Source organism: Primulina eburnea, unplaced genomic scaffold (assembly GCF_022965805.1).
Source record: "Primulina eburnea isolate SZY01 unplaced genomic scaffold, ASM2296580v1 ctg1073_ERROPOS4200000+, whole genome shotgun sequence".
NCBI lineage: Eukaryota > Viridiplantae > Streptophyta > Magnoliopsida > Lamiales > Gesneriaceae > Primulina > Primulina eburnea.
In genome coordinates, this window is record NW_027330617.1 from 184,207 (window position 1) to 203,952 (window position 19,746).

At 39.0% G+C, this 19,746-nt stretch overlaps 1 protein-coding gene across 1 annotated transcript; it reads left to right on the plus strand.

Annotated features, from left to right (window-relative positions):
- Positions 1–18,749: 18,749 nt before the first annotated feature.
- On the plus strand, positions 18,750–19,389 carry LOC140820496 (uncharacterized). The gene is made up of 3 exons (XM_073180787.1): positions 18,750–18,935; positions 18,988–19,059; positions 19,135–19,389. The coding sequence occupies exons 1-3, from the start codon at positions 18,750–18,752 to the stop codon at positions 19,387–19,389; spliced, it is 513 nt and encodes a 170-aa protein (XP_073036888.1).
- Positions 19,390–19,746: the final 357 nt, after the last annotated feature.

Sequence of the window (19,746 nt, forward strand, 5' to 3'; positions counted from 1 at the left end):
ATGTCTTCCAGAGAAATACACAATCAACTGGATTCCTTAGCCCATACTTTAATCTGTCAATTCGTTCTGTTCATTCTGATATGAAACACATCTGACATCCTATCTAGGCCAACACCAGTCAACTATTAGATTACTAACACATTTGTTACTGCTAGACTCGATTTCAGTGGATCTACTGAATACATAAGGATACTATCTATTCCTTTCTGTATTAATCGAGTCAAAAATAGTACAATAATCTAAGGAATTCTGGATCTAGAATCCTCATTTATCAACTAGATCTGGTCTGAATCTTACTATTTCTGGAACACATGCTACAATATTTCTGTACTTGTTTAGCAGTACATATCAATACTGAGATCAAAATCATATAAAACAAGTACATCATAATCTAGCCCAATCCCGGTTTCATTCTACTGTAGTATATAACATGTCACAGAAATCTCTGATATCAACATATTCCTCCAAACAGTAAGGAAATCAATACTACAGCACCAACCGACCCCATAAATATAGCATATCATCATGCTACTCAATCACAGGTACTCATGGCGAATGCATTAGTATATATCAATACATCTGCAATATAATCATAAAGAATAGTACCTGTTGTAGTTTCTGGGTTTGTTCTTCTGTCATTACCACCAATGACTTTGCTCTTTACGATCTTCGAAACTGTTTCTGAGGACAGACTTTAGCATAGTGTCCCATCTGCTTACAGATATTGCACTTCCCAAGCACTCCCTGACATTGTTCTGTGGCGTGTCTCCCTCCACAAGTCCTGCAATATGCTCCAGTATAGCTCGGACCAGGACTACTAGAACTAGAGGAATCATTTCCTAACTTCTTGAACTGTTTCTTTTGAATTCTCAATGGTTCTTTTTCCTTACCACTACGACTGCCAATCTCCACTCTGGAAGGTCGTTGCTGTGGAGTCTGTTCTGGAAGAACATACGATGCTCCCTGTTGTCCTATCAGAACCGTTTCCGCTCTTTTAGCCCTATTCAAGGTATCAGCAAAATTACTCGATTGCTTTACATTCACCAACGTGCGTATTTCTGGATTCAATCCTTGAATGAACTGGCTAGACATAGCATCGTCATTTCTAGCCACAAGAGGAGCAAAACGTAGAAGTGTGAAGAACTGTACCAAATATTCATCAACACTCAAAGGACCCTGTTTCAGGTTTGCAAATTCTGCACTTCTATCCTGTCTATATGAGGTAGGGAAGAATCTTTGGTAAAATTCAAATCTAAAGGTCTTCCACGTGATCACAGAACGACTCTGCTTTAAGGCTCCTTTGGTGAGTAACCACCATCTTCTAGCAGTTTCTTGCAACTGGTTCTCAATAAGCCTAATTCTACACTCATCTGTGAAATTCAGGAATTCAAATAACATTTCTGTTTCCTCAAGCCACTTCTCACAATCTACTGATGTCTCAGTTCCCTTCAGAATTGGTGGTTGAAACGACTGAAACCTCTGTAACTGCGTTTCCATCGGAATCTCTACCACATCTATCTGAGATTCTGTTCTATCTGTCTGATCATATGATGTACTGCCTTTTTCTGGAATTCTGCGGGGAGCTATATCTGATTACCAAAAACATCAGTAATCCCATACCACAAATCTGTGCCAATCTTTTCTGATCATGATCATCTTACTGCTGATCATGAATCCGATCTGATTCATATTCAAGAATACATAATACCAATTCAAATCATATAATCAGGTAAGCATGTATCTTAAATCAGTAACACCTATAGCCTCATGCTAGCATCACAATGTCAATCAACATCATAAGAAATCTCATGCTAGCACACACATGCAAGGAAAGAAAATTCATCTACCCCGCTCATTCTCTTCTATCTCATTCTGACTCAATCTAATAGATCTATCAGCTCTAACTATCTTAATCTAAAGATCTAGCTCTAAAAGATCTATCGCTAAAGGAACTATCAGCTCTGATTATCTACCTTTAAAGGATCTATCGCTCTGATACCACCTGTTGTGGGGACCCGGACGCTAATCATCTTCTTAATCATCTTTGGGATTTAATGATCTATTCTGATAAACAGGGTCTTAAAAAAAATTTTCTTTTTCAAATATAAACGCGGAAGGTAATGGCATCTAATAATATACATTTCTGTATAAAATACATGTCAGTATTAAAATGCAATAATCTAGTCTAAGGTTCAACTACTAAATTCCAGTAATAAAACCAAGTCTACTGTAAGTCCGGAATCACCACGCTAACTCGTCTTCTCTCATCGTCATTTCGACCCTGATCCAGCCCCACCTGTTGTCATGCACACATACAAAACAAGACAACAGCCGGATAACTCCGGTGAGAATAAATCCCAGTATAACACATGGTAAACATGTATATACATAAAATAAGTCATGAAACATGCTATTACTAATAAACTCAAAACATTAGATTTCATAAGCTATGAAATCTAATCACAACAAGCATGCACTTCAAATCAGCTAAACATGCATATAACCAATCTAAATCATAAAAACATGCTAGCACAACTGGAAGCAATAACGATGGGTCCCAAGATCTAGGAGCCACATCCATATAAGCATGCAGTTCTAATCAAATCATGTCTAGACTTGACTCGATCTATAACTCTAGGGATCCCGGTGTGAATAAGACGTCACTACCTACCCTCCAATCGGGGTAATGTACGTCTCATTCCTAGACTTCGGTCTGATCTGTATCAACGGCGGCAATAAGAGTAATACCTACTCCTATGCTGAGATACACCGAAACGTCTAGATATTTGACAATGCCTGTCAAAGACTCTCCTATCTTAACTGCAAGGAATAACAATCTGTAAACAAAGCATAATCATATTCATAACTGAATATCACGATTATCTTACTTGCTTGAATACAATTCTGAAATCAAAGCATAAACATGTCACAATATAAAGAACAAACTAGTATGTGATTTTGTTGGGAAACTCAAATGAGATTTCATTTGAGTTGGGACTTCCCGAATATCACATGCATTATACCTTTATCTTCCCCGTCTGAGGAAGACGAAGTCTCGAAGTCCAATCTGTCCATCTTCACTCTGAAATGACAAGAATAAATACACTGTATCAATGTGTAGCTCAAAACACAATCTGTTCTGATCAATACCCAATTCAGTACAAAATCTGATCACATCAACAATATCACGAGATAACAGAAACCAATACTGAATCTGATCAATCTGTACCAACTGATGTTTAGACGGCATAACACTACATTCTTGTAACCCCGTCAGTCTTAACATCACGATTACACTACCAGAATTCCTAATAAATCTCAGTACAATCTATAACTTCAGTATCTGTACACTTTAAAATGAATAACAGCATAATTCTGATAGCAATCTCAATCAAATCAACTCTAAAATTCATAACAATGCCATAACCAGTCTATTTCTAAATCTGACTTCGCTTCTACAATATCTACGATAGCAGAAACACCATATCTGAATCATATTCAATTCTGACAACATCATAAAATCAAATCTTGTCTAAACGTAATAAAACTTACGTCCTTGCGTAGCCTGTGTTGATAGGAACACCGTACTGAAGTCGGATTTCAATTTGGATAGACGGTTCGCTCGCAAATCAATTCCTAAATCTAAGAACGAAGCATTCCTCAAGATTCTCGATTCTTGCTTCAATTCTTCTGATATGCATGTATATATATATATATATATATACCCCCGAACATGCAATAGGCCAAGTGGCTCGCCTTTCAAGTTGCACGTCGCTCGCTAGGGCGGTCAAAACCTACCGCTAGGGCGAAGCACTCTCGGCCCTCACAATTCTACATGCGCGCTCGGGCGGACAAAAAGTGCCGCCCGGGCGAATCATTCTCGGCCTCGCCCATTCCAGCAGCCTCGCTCGGGCGGTCAAAAACATCCGCCCGGGCGAGTAATTCTCGGCCCTCTTCTCCTAGGCACTCTCGCTCGGGCGGTCAAAGACGTCCGCCCGGGCGAATGACATTCGGCCCAAATCTTGTGTCCCTCATAATTTTTTCCAATTTGATCTCGAACTGGCCCGGCTATAATTACATCAAGTCATAATCAACAAATCATCTCAGATTACGTTAATTAAATTCTCGGGCATTACACCACCTGTTGTCATGCACACATACAAACAAGACAACAGCCGGATAAATCCGGTGAGATATAAATATCCCAGTATAAACAATGTATTAAATGCAATCATATAAAACATATATAAAGCATAAACAAACATCAAAACATGTATCTAATCTGACTACATGAATCAATGACTCATGATCTAATCTTATCTTATCTCAAATCTAGGGATCCCAATCTAATTTAGACTTTGGTATGCTGTATCGAGTGTCTGAGATAGACGACGATCTACATCTAAGGCTCTTCGATACACCGTAAGTCTAGAGTCTTATCGGTTCTGAGAAAGACTCGGCGGTTCTGCCCTAGCTAGGCTGATCTGCCCTAGACTCGGACTCTGACTTTGTTCTAAGTCAATACATTAACATATCAATCTGACAATCTGCAAATATCAATGCAATAAAGTAAAGTATGTGATATAGGGAAACTCAAGTCAAACCTAACTCGAGTTGTGCAATCCCGAATCAACATTTATTTATACCTTTCTTGTTGTCGCTCTGATACAGTCGAAGTCTTGATTCAAAGTCTGTCACTGTTCAATCTGGCAATGACAATATCAATATTTTGTATCAATATTCTAATCAAATCACAACATCTCTGTTTTATCAGATTCTGACGGTACAACAGTACAATCTTGCGATACTGATAATACCATATCAGTCTATACCAATTCCAATAATTTACAATCAACCACCGTACAAATCTAATATCAGTTCTAGTCAATTTCATTCTGAAATTCATAACAATTCCATATTCAGTCCGTTTCTTAATCTGACTTCGATTCTACGCTGTCTAACATGTCAAGAACAACATATATGACGTGTATTCAATTCTAACAACATCATAATTTCAAAACATGTCAAAACGTAGTAAAACTTACGTCTTGTAGTAGCCTGCGTTGATAGGAACACAGTACTGAAGTCGGATTTAAAATCTAACGGACGGATTGATCGTAAATCAAATTCTAAAAATTCAAAAGCTATTTTCCTTCGATTTCTCTTTTTCCTTCTTTCTGAAGAAAGTTACATGTATATATATATATATATATATATATATATATATATATATATATACACCAACGTACATGCAAAGGACGAGTGGCTCAATGTGCATACTGCACGTCTCGTGCATATGCGCGGCCACCTTCCGCGCATATGCGCGACCCGCGCATATGCGCGAGGCGTCTGTTCCAAATACCCCCCTCTCGGGTTGTCTCGCGCATGTGCGCGAGTTTAGGTCGCGCATGTGCGCCAACCCTACTGGAATCCCCGCGCATGTGCGCGCATATAGTCGCGCATGTGCGCCAATCCTTCTGTTCTCGCACATCAATTTTCACACGTGATCTCATTTCGTGTTTTGGTTAGCCCCTTCATAATCGTCTCGATTAAAAATCTATAATCGTAATATAACACGACATAAAATCTCGGGCATTACATTTTTCAAAAATTTTCATATAAGAAAACCGAGCACCTATACTAGTTGTGTAGCAAATAACATAAACACAAAATATGTCATACATAGAATGTTTAAAAATGTACCTATCAATCACAAAGATTGATTTTTTGGCTCCAACCAAGTTTTAAACAACTTGGCTCATGAAGGTAGACAATCTACAAGCTTCCCTTGAGCACTCCTTGCTCAAGTTCCTTCTTTCCTTCAAATTAGGTCCACCACTAACAAGGTAGATCCACTCTAATTTTGCATTAGAAAAATTAGAACACTTTTATTTGAGAAGTGTATACTTTCCTAAACAATTCAAGAAGTAAAATTGGAGAGAAAAATGGGGTTGAAGTTTTGGCCATGGTGATGAGGAGAGAAAGGAAGAATAATTTCTTGGTTGTAGAAAAAGTTAAAGTGAGCATGTGCATGACATGCATTGTTTATTGAAAAAGTTGTCTCCCAACTCTTCACCTACCCATGCATATTTATTTGGACTTGTAACATTTACAAAGCCCATGGACTTTTATTTAAATATCTCAAACACATTTGAGACCATTTAAACTTTACTTGAAATTTACTCAAGCCCACTAGTTGAATAATTATTTCGTATTGAGCTCTACAAGAACCAATATTATTTAATTAATTCAACACTTGAATTAATTTAATTATTTGGATACTACTAGACCCACTAGTGTTTAATTAATTCAACACTTGAATTAATTTAATTTAGTCCATAATAATGTAACATACCGTACATTTGCAACTTAAAATTTGGGGAAAAATTTAAAATTTTCTTAAATAAACATGAAGATTCAAAATTCGATAAAAGAAGTAAACTGTACGTCTCACAAGTTGTTCCAACCAAAGATTTGAAATTTAAAGTTTGACCAAAGTATTGTAGGTTTTCATAAAACTTAAAACATGGCGGTCCTCGGGTTTACCCTCCCGCTCAGTCCAAGCATGCTCCCCGGTCCCCACCTTCAGTCTCCTCATAAACATCCTCACCTGCATTGATCAAGTCTAAAGACTTAACACGTATAAACTGGAAGTAACAAGTACTACATAATAAAATCACATGCAACTTTAAAATAAGACATACATACTTAAAACTTGAACTTGCATGACAAAACCTGAACGTACATACATGCTTAGACGTGCCATCAACATAAACTTTTTTTAAACATGCTTCCATACTTGAGCATACTTGAACATACATAACTTCATCATTTTGCGTAGAGATATGTTTCAATGCAAGTGACCCATAACATAATCGCCTGATCAGACTAAACCACAGTAATGGGATGACAGGAACGTATCCACTGCCACATACATGAGATCCCCGTTCATAATTTAATGCTTTCCATTCCTGATCTAAATCAGTTCATAATTTAACGGGCGGATTGGTCCCCGTCATAATTTAATGCTTTCTAATCCTAACATAATTTGGTCACAAGACATTTAGCATACCTGAAAAACTTAAAATATTTTCTTGCACGTCAAACATACTTACTTGGCGTTGAAGGATTCGTTGGGCTTCGATTGGGAACGTTGCTGCACATACTAACATGAATTTAAATACTTAGCTTGCCTGACTTAGACGTAGGTATACATGTTCCCCACCGAATTCCATAAATAACTTAAGACATTCTAAAATACTTGTGGCTCGACCTCATTTGAATCATCATACTAAACCCAGACATGAAACTGCAAAACAAATGATCAAATTTTTCTCAAAACATGAAGTACACGGACCCCATACCTGGGTCCGTATATGGCTCCGTGTGTGAGCGCAAAGAATGCACCAACAAAAAGGAAGGGACGCGGACCCCGTGCCCTGGTCCGGCTCCGGGTCCGTGTATGTGCGCAAAAAAGGATACTCGGCAATAGAAGGGACACGGACCTCGTGCCCAGGTCCGGGTCCGGGTCCGTGTTGGGTCGCAAAAATGGCACCAAGAAGAAATGAAGGCACGGACCCTGTGCCAGGGTCCGTGTACCTGCGCGACTTGTAAACCCACAAAATTTCCATACACGCAATGCTTATCATCCTAGACTCGATTGTACGGACCATGAACCAACACCCCGAGACCCATCCTAGCATGCCATAACATCAAACCAAATTCGTACAAACATCCCAAAGCACGACGTTCACCCTACGACACATACAATTCAAAAACGTGGGAATTGACCCCAAATCGTTTCCTACGACTTCTAAGGTACTCGAGTGCCTATCGACACTAAACGACATATCAAAAAACAACCCAACATCATACTAAGCATACCTAGATGCAGCAACGATCACCCGTCGATCCCAACGAATCCTGTAACAATAAAATCTCAAGAACACATCAATACATAATTTTCTAGAAAACGCAGTTTGAGCAGTCCCACTAAAAACATCATAACTCACTCAATTTTTATCCAAATATTTCAAAATTTGCTGTCAAATTGAAGGTATCGAAAAGTTCTACAATTTCATGTCGAAATTTTTCTCAGAATCACGACCGAAAAATCGCAGTATTTAAAAGAGACAGCATAAACGAGTTTGTAGATCTAAAACTTATCTCAAAACTGATCCAAACCATTTTCTGCTCAAACGACGAACGTTACACATCAATTTTTACGCATAAAAATAAAACAACACATAATGTGACGAGATCGATGCAGAAATAACAGAATATATGTGCCTTTGATATTTAAAGATACCGTAACGACGACACCAATGCGGGAAAGAAGTGAGGTTGATCCGGGACGACTTGCGGCTCGACTTTCTTGCAATAAAACTCACCGAAAAGTGTTGAAATTCTATGAAGGGAGGGGCGGTTGCTGAGTTTCACAAGAACCCTAGGTTTTCACTCTTTTAAAAAACATAAAACTAGAATGAATTTTGTGTGTGTGTGTGTGTGATGTCGTGTGGTGTGTGTGTGTGTGTAAAAGTGTGTTTTGGTGAAAACGTGTGTGTGTGTTTTAATTAGGGGTATATACTTTGCTTAATGATAATTAAAACTGTTATTTAAAAGTTAATCCCCTAGTTACCAAAATAAAACACACCATGTTAATTTTAAAAGCTTTAAGAATTCTAAAATCACTCAATGCAATAATAGGGCTTTTAAAATGCTGAAAACATAATAAATTATTTAAAATGCCCCTTCCTATCTTTTAAAATAAAATATCGCATTGTAAATTGCCCAGAATAGTCACCGGTTCTTTCCTCGATCTCGCCTCGAAAACTCTCCTGAACATGAAACTCGAAAAACATTTTGACGTGCATCACATAAACATTAACATAATGCAATTTAAATAAATCATGCATCACTAAAATCATTTTAGACTTAAATAAAATATTTAATAATTAAAAAAATTCATGGGTTATACGTGTACTGAATTTGGGCACTACAAATAATGTTTATGAAAATCACAATTTTAAAATACATTATTTATTTGGTCAACTTTTAAATTAAGAATAATTTCTCAAATTAAAAGTTACATTTCCCATAATCCTTTTATAGAAGTCTTACTTCTATTTTTTCTTTGCGCTTATAAACTTCTTTGTAAGCCGTTCAACATATTGAACTAATTTTACTTCTCAACGGGATCTAAAAAGTTATTATTTGTGTGACCCCCAATGGTTCAATGATACAACTATCCGTGGTTCACATCTCAATGTGATTCGGGACTAAACATGTTCTTATATGAGCATACCCCAGTTGCTCCATTCTTACTTATCAACATCTTGATAATAAGAACGTCAAAACTAAAGTCTGATAGTACCCAAACAATCATGTTAAACGCCTAGCAGCATCGCTTACATGATTCCCTAGGTATTAAGTGATAGTGCCTGCAAGAACCAATCTATTATGGTTAGCGTACAGTACGGTCCCTTCAACTCATATATTTCGACCGATTCGACAACTATTGGTATATCGAGAGATGTCAACGAATCGATACTATGTGTCATATTTTACTTGCATCGATGGTGTAATCTATGAAACCCCTTTCATAATTGCCACCATACTCTGATCATAGATTTCAAACTACGTATACATGTGATCACATAGGATATCCATACCCGAAGGTAACTGTTGAATCCCCTACTACAATGCATCGACTCATATATGTTTTGACAAAACATCCAACCTTGCCACCTGATGACCCCATGAGAGTCGGTAAACAAGTCAAAGTGCAATGCTAGTACATAGAGTCTCAATATTGTCCCGGGTCATAAGGACTAATAGTGTACAACTATAAACTAGGACGTTTCCACTCGATAAGTGAGAACCACTTGGAAAGTCCTTTATGGAGGGTTGTTCAATGCACTCTACTAGGAGCACCTATCTGCATGCTCGGATATCACAATGTCCCCTACCAATAAAACATGATTCTCACATCGCAGATACTAGTCTCGAACTCGAGCGGCCTATATCCTTCTTAGCGGTGGCTGAATCGACTAGGAACTGTTTAGAATATACCGTATTGCAAATATGAGTTTCATGATACTCATCATATGAGTATCTCATATTCTTTCTACTATTTGTATATTCAAGGACTTTATCTATGCAACTAGCATGGATATACAAATAAAGAAGTGACAAAACAATAATTTCAAATATTATTAAAATAAAGATGGTTTATACATAGAGTTTCATTGTGAACATTCGGGCAACATTTGGCTCGACGGGCACCTAATCTATCAATCTCCCACTTGCACTAGAGTAACCTACCCATATGCTTCAAACCCATCGATTCGCGATGCTTATCGAATAATGGTCCAGATAAAGGCTTAGTTAGCAGATCAGAAACATTATCTGCGGAGCCGACTTTGTCAATCGACACTTCTCCTCTTTCCACAATCTCTCGAAGGATGTGGTACTTTCTCAATACCTGTTTGGACTTCAGATGAGACCTTGGCCTCTTTGCTTGAGCAATGGATCCCGTGTTGTCACAAAACACCGGGACATGAGAAATTCCTTTAGGAATGATGCCCAACTCTTGGACGAAAATCCTTATCCAAACAGCCTCCTTTGTTGCAGCTGATGCAGCAATGTATTCTGTCTCAGTGGTGGATTCCGTTGTACTATCTTGCTTGGAACTCTTCCAAGAGACAACAGCACCGTTGAGCAAGAATATGAATCAAGAGGTTGACTTCGAGTCATCGATATCGCTTTGGAAGCTAGAGTTGGTATAGCCTTCCAATTTCAGTTCTCCACCCCTATAGACCAGGAACAACTTATTGGTCCTTCTCAAATACTTGAGGATGTCTTTCATAGCTTTTCGGTGTGGAAGACCAGGGTCGATTGATATCTACTCACTACACTTAGTGCGAAAGCCACGTTAAGACGTGTAGATACCATCTCATACATGATTCTACCAATTGCAGATGCATACGGAATGCGTGTCATTGCCGCTATCTTTGCATCAGTCTTCGGAGACATATACTTGGATAGGGACATGCCATGACACATTGGTAGATGTTCTCTCTTGGACTCATCCATCGAGAACCGCTTCACGATGGTATCCATGTATGTGGACTGGGTGAGTCCAAGCAATCTTCTCGATCTATCTCTATAGATCAGTATTCCCAATACAAAAGATGCTTCACCAAAATCCTGCATCGAGAACTTACTCGCTAACCATATTTTAGTTGATTGCAACATTCATACATCATTCCCAATGAGTAAAATGTCATCAACATAAAGCACCAAAAATGTCACAGCACTCCAACTGACCTTCTTATACACACAGAGTTCCTTAGGATTCATAGTAAAACCAAACTCTTTGATTGTACTATCGAATCTAAGGTTCCAACTCCTAGATGCCTGAATAGACCATAAATAGATCTTTGAAGTTTGCATACCATATGCTTACTTCCTACAGATGTAAACCCTTCATGTTGAGACATGTAAATCTCTTCCTTAATATCCCCATTAAGAAAGGCTGTCTTGACATCCATCTGCCATATCTCATAGTCATACCATGCAGCTATGGCTAACAATATCCTTATAGACTTGAACATTGCAACTGGAGAAAAGGTTTCCTCAAAGTCAACTCCTTGTCTTTGAGTATATCCTTTTGCCACCAATCGCGCCTTGAAGGTCAATGTGAGAACCCGGAAAATCGACTTGGAGCAAATCATGTAAGGAATACAAACTTGAAATTTAACTTAATATAAGTTCAACAACTTCCATTCTAACTATAACACTTAATTATGAACTTAGATTTCAGCTAACTTAACTCGAGGAAATAGCTTCAAAGCTCGGAGATTAACTCAACATGAAGCCAAGCTGCAAGTAACCGCATCCATCGAAGTATTGTCACTGGAGAAGTAAAACCCCAGCTCCAGGGCTCGATCTGTCAGCTCAAAGCAGCCAACCAAGCTTGTCCTAAAAAGACCAAAAAGGGAGCTATAAGTTGAGCCAAGATTTTGGACAAGTTAAATGTGCAGGAAATAACCTTTGAGTTACCCCATGAAGGAGCTGCGGGAGGAGCTAAGGGCTATGACACCTTTTTTATGCAGGAATGCAACCCTTGGTGATTGGCTTACCTTTGACCATCATTAATCATTTTCTTGGCCACCAAGGGAGCAAGGTGGACGGTCATGGGGGAGGCAAAAGGGCAAGTTCCTCCTATAAATATGTGATCTCATGCATTGCCATACCACCCCAAAAATCAAGACAAAATTTCGGTTTTCCCTTCCCCACACTCTCCCAATTTTCGGCCGAGCAAGCAAGGAAGAAAGAAGGAGATTTCGTACAGGCCAGAATTGCTATATCGTGTCAAAGTGCTGCCCCAATGAAGACAGTATTTGTTAGAATTGCACCGAAGTGCTGTCGAATTTTCGAGAGAAAGCTTCGTGCAAGAAATAGGTAAGTGGGCTTTCGTTAAATATTTTGTTGTATTTTTAAACTTTGATATAAATAAGGTGAAATTCATGTTGGTGTGTCCTTTTTTTCGAAAATATTAGTATGTTCTGTTTAAAATTTCGATATATTTTGTGTTCTCTTCTATGCTTCGAAATCTTTGGTTCCGCTGTGTCTGTAAGAAAACTCTGAAATCTGAAAATCTGAAAAGTTCTGTCTTTTACTTTTGAATTCTGTTGCACTGTTACGATTCGAATTTATAATGGGACGAGAATTGTAGTTCTGTATGGCCCCCATTGGTGGGTATAAAATCATGTTCTGTTCTGGCCCTCATTGGTGGGTATAAAATCATTTTCTAGCCTCACCCCTTAGAGAACTAACATATTAGGGACAATTTGACCATGGAAATGATATGAGTAACAGTGTTATGTCCGTTTGATTTGATCTGTTTCTGAATTTATCTGAATCATCTGATATTCTGTCATTTATTTGATTCGCTTCTATCATGATAAGTTAAGAATATTAAGTTTTGAAAGTCTATTACAAGGACGTTTTAAGAAAACTAAGTTCTATATGTATCTTTGGAATCGATCGACCCCTACTTGCTGAGTGTTTCCCAAAACACTCACCCCTTACAAATTTCAGATAAAAATGAAGAGCAAGTAAACGAGGAGGAGCAAGAAGCGTTCTGGGGATGGTGATCAGATTTCGAGATCAGGAAATCGAGAATTGTACTCCTTTTCTTTTGTTTAGCTTCTGCAAACTCTGATGTAAAATTTTATTCTTTCGTCATTGTAAGACAATATTCTATTTATGAAAAAAGACAGGTTTGATTTGATACGAGGCTTTATTATTTTCAATATAATTGCTAAACAATGCCGGATGTTGTGACGCTTCAGACTCGGGGAGTGACATTTAAGTGGTATCAGAGCCGCCATGTTCATAATCCCGCTGGGATTTTGATAGACAAAATTTGACGTCAAATTTTGGCAAAAACCTAGTGCAATCTTATCTAAATCCAACATTCATCCTTTCCGAAAATTTTCCTTGACAAATTCGAAAGTCCATCCCTTCAATCGTTCCGAAAATCCTTAGTATCAAAAATTTTTCACGACAACATTGTTATTTGTGCCTTTCTATCCTTTATACGATTCTGATGCTTTACTTCCATTTTATCCTAGGAAATGGCTGCTCCACGTACTCGTGCTCAGGCTGCTCTTCGTATGCATCAGCTTACCATAGATAATCAAGTTAGGGAGATTGCGACTTTGAGGGCGCAGATGGCTAGGGAGAAACTGGAAAAACAGGAGCTTAGTGAGAGCAGACACATACTTGAGACTGACGTACAACGATTGACTCATCATTTGGACTTGGCTGATATCCAACTTCGACAGACACCGACTGATTCATCTTGCATCGCGCGCTTAGCTTCACTCAACAGGGATTTGCTGGAGAGAGTAGAGATAGAACGAGGACGTGCTGATCAGGTCCGTCAGCGCCAGAAGGAGTCCAATGCCAAGCAGGATCGATACATTTCAAAACTCCACTGCACTATGGACAGACTTCAAGATCAGAATAACTACCTACATTTGGTGATAGAAAACATGGAGGAAGAGGAGGTAGCACTGTTGGAGGTGTCCGTAGATGACAGTGCTAGTGACAGCGACGGCGGAGAGATGTTCGATTAGATTAGCATTATAATAATGTATCTGGATTGTAATAAATTTGTGACTGAGAAAATATTATGTGTATCAAATTATTTTCTATTATTGCATATTTAAAAATTTGATGAGTATCTTATCTATAAAGTTTTTTTATAGGAAACCAACATGGATCTCCTAAGCATGATAAATGAACTTCAACATCAACTTCAGGAAAAGGAGTCATAAATTAAATTACTGAAAGAAAAAAAATGAAAAGCTCGAGAGAGATAACTTCCAGCTAGATGGTAATAACGTATGCATAATGGAGGATCTTCGTGAGGCCAGAGTGGAAGAGAAGAAACTACTCGAAGACGTTAGACGTTACGCTGCTTATCATCTAGAGTCGGAGCGTCAGCACGAAATCACCAAGAAAGAGTTGAGCAAAGCCTAGGATAAGATTTTGACACTCCAAATCCGGGATGAGAGAATTCTCAAAACACAACGCCGTCTTCAGGAACGGATCGGCGAACAAGAAATCGACGAAAAAGTAAATCAATCAACTCCTTCAGGATCAAGTAAACAACCTTGACCACAACAACACACAGTTGCAAAACCATATTGATCAGCTACAGAATAACATGATCAATATGGAGGAGCTCTTAGAGGAACTCGAACTAACCAAGAAGAAGATCCTGTTGAAGAGGAAGAAATTAATGTGGCAGTAGCAGACGGGGAAGTTATAGACGAGTAGGGAGAGTACTTTAGAATAGGCATCGATTGTATTCAGAATTATTTGATTAATTATTTGTTTTGAAACTTTATATTGTATGAATTTCAAAATTTAATGAAATTATTTTGATTTTACATTATGGTAAATGAATCAATTAAATACATGTTTATAGGATATGGCAGGCAGACCACCCCTGAACAACCGTAACCCTCGTGGAGCCAACCAAAATGAAAATCCACCACCACCTCTGAGAGTAAATCTCAGCCAAGAAGATATGATGGCGATAGCTACTATTGTAGCTGCGACGTTGCAAGGATTCGTGAACCCATTGGCTAACGCCATCCAACCACCTCAAGAATCACAACCGCGTGGGATTAAATACCATTATGAATCCCTCAGGAGTAATCGAGTTCCAACTTTTGATGGAAACCCAGACCTGGAAGTCAATCATAACTGGCTCAAAAATGTCGAATCACAACTACACCTACTTGAAGTACCTGAAGAATTGAGAGTAGAGGTTGTAACACCGTTTCTAGAGGACAGGGCACGAAAGTGGTGGGAGACTGTGTCACCATCTCTGGCCTAAGTGGAAGAGATCACATGACAGATTTTTAAGAGAGAGTTTTTGAAACAATACTATCCAGCCGAATTTCGTCTGCAGAAGCTGAATGAATTGAAAATTTCAGGCAGACACCGGATATGATAGTAATGGAATATACCTCAAGGTTTAATGATCTGGGAACCTACGTCCCAACAATTTTGTCTGATGAAACCTTGAAGATGTATCGTTTTAAGAAAGGACTGAGCAGCCGGATTCAATCGGCTTTGGCGGTGTTCAAACCAAACAACTTTGCTGATTTTATGGGCGCGGTAATGAGCCCGGAAACAGATATTAAGCGCCGTGCAGATGAAAACAGGAATAAGAGACCATAGATCAACCAAACTACTCAAAATGGTCCCAAATTTAAGAAGTCGAATCATTCAGGCGGACCTCCAAGAGGAAATTTTAACAGTGCTGGCAACACCGAAGGAAAGTGGTGCAATACATGTCAACAGAAGCATGTTGGAGAATGTTACCGGAAGACATGCGCTTGTTTTAAGTGCGGAAAGGTATGTAATAGAATTAAAGATTGTCTAGACAACAAGGACAAAGGGACGGGGCCCAGCAAACAACATGAAAATAAGACTAATGCTCGGGTTTATGCAATAACCCAAGAGGAAGCTGATAACACCAACGAAGTGGTGGCAGGTACCATCTTACTAAATAAAATGCCTGCATATGCTTTGTTTGATTGTGGTGCCACACATTCATTTGTGTCTAGAAGATTTGCTAAGAAGCTTAAACTTGAGCATGATATTCTTAGTGAACCGTTAAGAGTAGCAACACCTGCCAGCAAAGCAATTGAAACCCACAAAGTGTATCGAAACTGTAAAATTTGCATCAGCAAACAACCTTTTGAAGTGGAATTGATTCAACTCAATATGGTTGAGTTTGACATCATCCTTGGAACGGACTGGTTAGCAAAAAACCAGGCCATAGTAGACTGTCAAAAGAAAGATATTAGACTTCAAACTCCGACCAAAGAGGAAGTCGTATATCACGAAATTTGCAAAGAAAGGAAATCTTTTTTATCTGCCTCACAAGTCTGGAAGGCCATAAACGGAAGAGAAGAGATTTATCTGGCAATGATCAATGAAGTCAAAAGAGAGGAAATTCCAAAGATGGAAGATATAACGATTGTTCAAGAATTTCCAGATGTTTTTCCCCAAGAGTTACAGGGTGAGATACCTGATAGGAAAGTGGAATTTTAGATTAAATTGGTCCCTGTTGCTGCACCCATATCAAAGGCACCATACCGAACGGCTCCAGCAGAATTGAAGGAGTTAAAGGAACAACTTCAGGATAGACAATAAACAGGTCCGCCCTAGTGCATCCCCTTGGGGAGCCCCAGTGCTTTTTGTAAAGAAAAAGGACGGAAGCATGAGGCTATGTATTGACTATCGGGAATTAAACAAGATCCATAAAGAATAAGTACTCACTCCCAATAATAGATGATCTTTTCGATCAGTTAAAGAGAGCCAAGGTCTTCTCAAAACTAGATCTGAGATCTGGTTACCATCAGTTGAAGGTCAAAACTGAAGATATCCCTAAAACTGCTTTTAGGACGAGATATTGACATTACGAATTTATAGTAATGCCTTTTGGTCTAACAAAAGCTCCTGCAGCAGTCATGGACCTGATGAATCAGGTATTCAAACCATACCTCGACAAGTTTGTGGTTGTCTTCATAGATGATATCCTTGTGTACTCACCAAGTGAAGAAGAACACAGAGAACATATGCGTCTCACTTTGCAGACACTACGGGAAAAAGGACTATATGCCAAATTCAAGAAGTGTGAATTTCGGTTAAAAAGTGTGGCGTTCCTAGGTCATATAATTTCTGAATTTAGGGTGTCAGTAGACCCTAAGAAGGTGGAGGCAATCAAGGATTGTCTACCACCAAAGACAGTGACTGAAGTAAGGAGTTTTCTGGGTTTAGCAGGCTACTATAGAAAATTTGTGGAAGGATTTTCTTCGATAGCCATTCCACTCACCAAACTTACTCAGAAATATTCGAAATTCATTTGGAATGAAGCATGTGAAAGAAGTTTTGAAACCCTGAAGACAAAACTCGGATCCACACCAGTACTAATTCTTCCCGAGGATGGTAAGAATTTCACTATATACAGTGACGCTTCAAAGGGAGGATTATGGTGTGTGCTTATGCAAGAGGGTCAGGTAATCTCTTATGCCTCACGACAACTAAAACCATATGAGCAGAATTACCCCACTCATGACTTGGAGTTAGCCGCATTAGTATTTGTGCTTAAAGTCTGGAGGCACTACCTTTATGGAGTAAAATGAGAAGTTTTTACTGATCACCAGAGCCTCAAGTACATTTTCACCCAAAAAGAATTAAACATGAGGCAAAGAAGGTGGACGGAACTTCTCAAGGTCTATGGTTTGTCAATCAATTATCATCCGGGTAAGGCAAATAAGGTGGCAGATGCGTTGAACCGAAGGAACCCTGGGAAGGTGAGCTTATCTTCATTACCAGTACAACTAGGCCTCCGAGAGACCATCAAATTGAAGCAGAGTCAAGACACCTCCATCTTTAAAATTAAAGAACAAATCCAAGAAGGAAAAGTTCCAGAATTTCAAATTGATAAAAATGGGATACTCTGGATGAAAGGATGATTTTATGTGCCAAACATCGATGGAATACGGGAGGAGGTAATGGTCGAGGCACATAAATCGAGATTTACGGTACATCCAAGGAGTACCAAAATGTACAGAGACTTTAAAAATAATTACTGGTGGAACGGAATGAAGAAAGACGTGGCTGTCTTTATTTCCAAGTGCCTAACCTGTCAACAAGTCAAGGCAGAACATCAACGGCCTGGAGGACTTTTACAGCCATTGGAAATACCAACATGGAAGTGGGATAATATCTCCATGGACTTTGTAGTCGGGCTACCAAGATCAAGGCAAGGTCATGATGGAATCTGGGTAATCGTTGACAGATTGACTAAGTCTGCACATTTCTTGCCGGTGCGGATGACCTATAACCTGGATAAGCTCGCTACTTTGTATATGGAGAACATAGTAAGACTACACGAAGTCCAAGTAAGTATACTGTCTGACAGAGACCCAAGATTTGTATCAAGATTTTTGAAAAGTTTTCAAAAAGCTATGGGAACCAAGGTCACTCTCAGCACGGCCTATCATCCTCAGACTGATGGCCAAACTGAAAGGACAATTCAAACCCTCTAGGACATGTTGAGGGCATGCGCACTAAACTTTCATGGAAGTTGGAATGAGCAATTACCGTTGATAGAGTTCGCTTATAATAATAGCTACCATAGTAGTATTGAGATGGCTCCATATGAGGCTTTGTATGGTCGAAAGTGTAGGTCGCCTCTATATTGGGACGAGGTCGGAGAAAAGGTTGTTACTGGACCAGAGCTTTTTCAATTAACCATTCACAAGGCCGCTATAATCAAAGAAAGACTCAAGACCGCCCAAGATAGACAAAAGAGCTGGGCAGATTTAGAGAAGACCGTTAGAATTGGAGATTGGCGAAAAGGCTTACGTCAATGTCTCTCCTGTGAAGGGAGTAGCTCGGTTCAGTAAATCCGGGAAGCTAAATCCAAGGTATGTGGGACCATTCGAGATACTGGAGAAGGTAAGAACCTTAGCTTACCGAGTGGCGTTACCACCAGACATGTCCAGGATACATAATGTTTTCCACATCTCACAGCTGAGGAAATATGTCTCAAACCCTAGTCACGTACTCAAAGTTGCACCACTGATGATTGAAGGAAACCTCAATGAAGAACTCAAATACGAAGAAGTCCCTATTCGAATAGTGGGCACAAAAGACCAAATGTTGAGGCACCGAACAATACCTTATGTCCAGGTACAGTGGTCAAATCATACTAAAAGGGAGGCCACCGGGGAACTCGAAGAGAAAATACGAGCACAATACCCTCATCTGTTTGTAAGATCAAGCTAATGCAAGTTTCGAGGACGAAACTTCTAATAATGAGGGAGGGATGTGAGAACCCGGAAAATCGACCTGGAGCAAATCATGTAAGGAATACAAACTTGAAATTTAACTTAATCTAAGTTCAGCAACTTCCATTCTAACTATAGCATTTAATTATGAACTTAGATTTCAGCTAACTTAACTCGAGGAAACAACTTCAAGGCTCGGAGATTAACTCAACATCCAAGCTGCAAGTAACCGCATCCATCGAAGTATTGTCACTGGAGACGTAAAACCCCAGCACAAGGGCTCGATCTGTCAGCTCAAAGCAGCTCAACCAAGCTTGTCCTAACAAGACCAAAAAGGTAGCTATAAGTTGAGCCA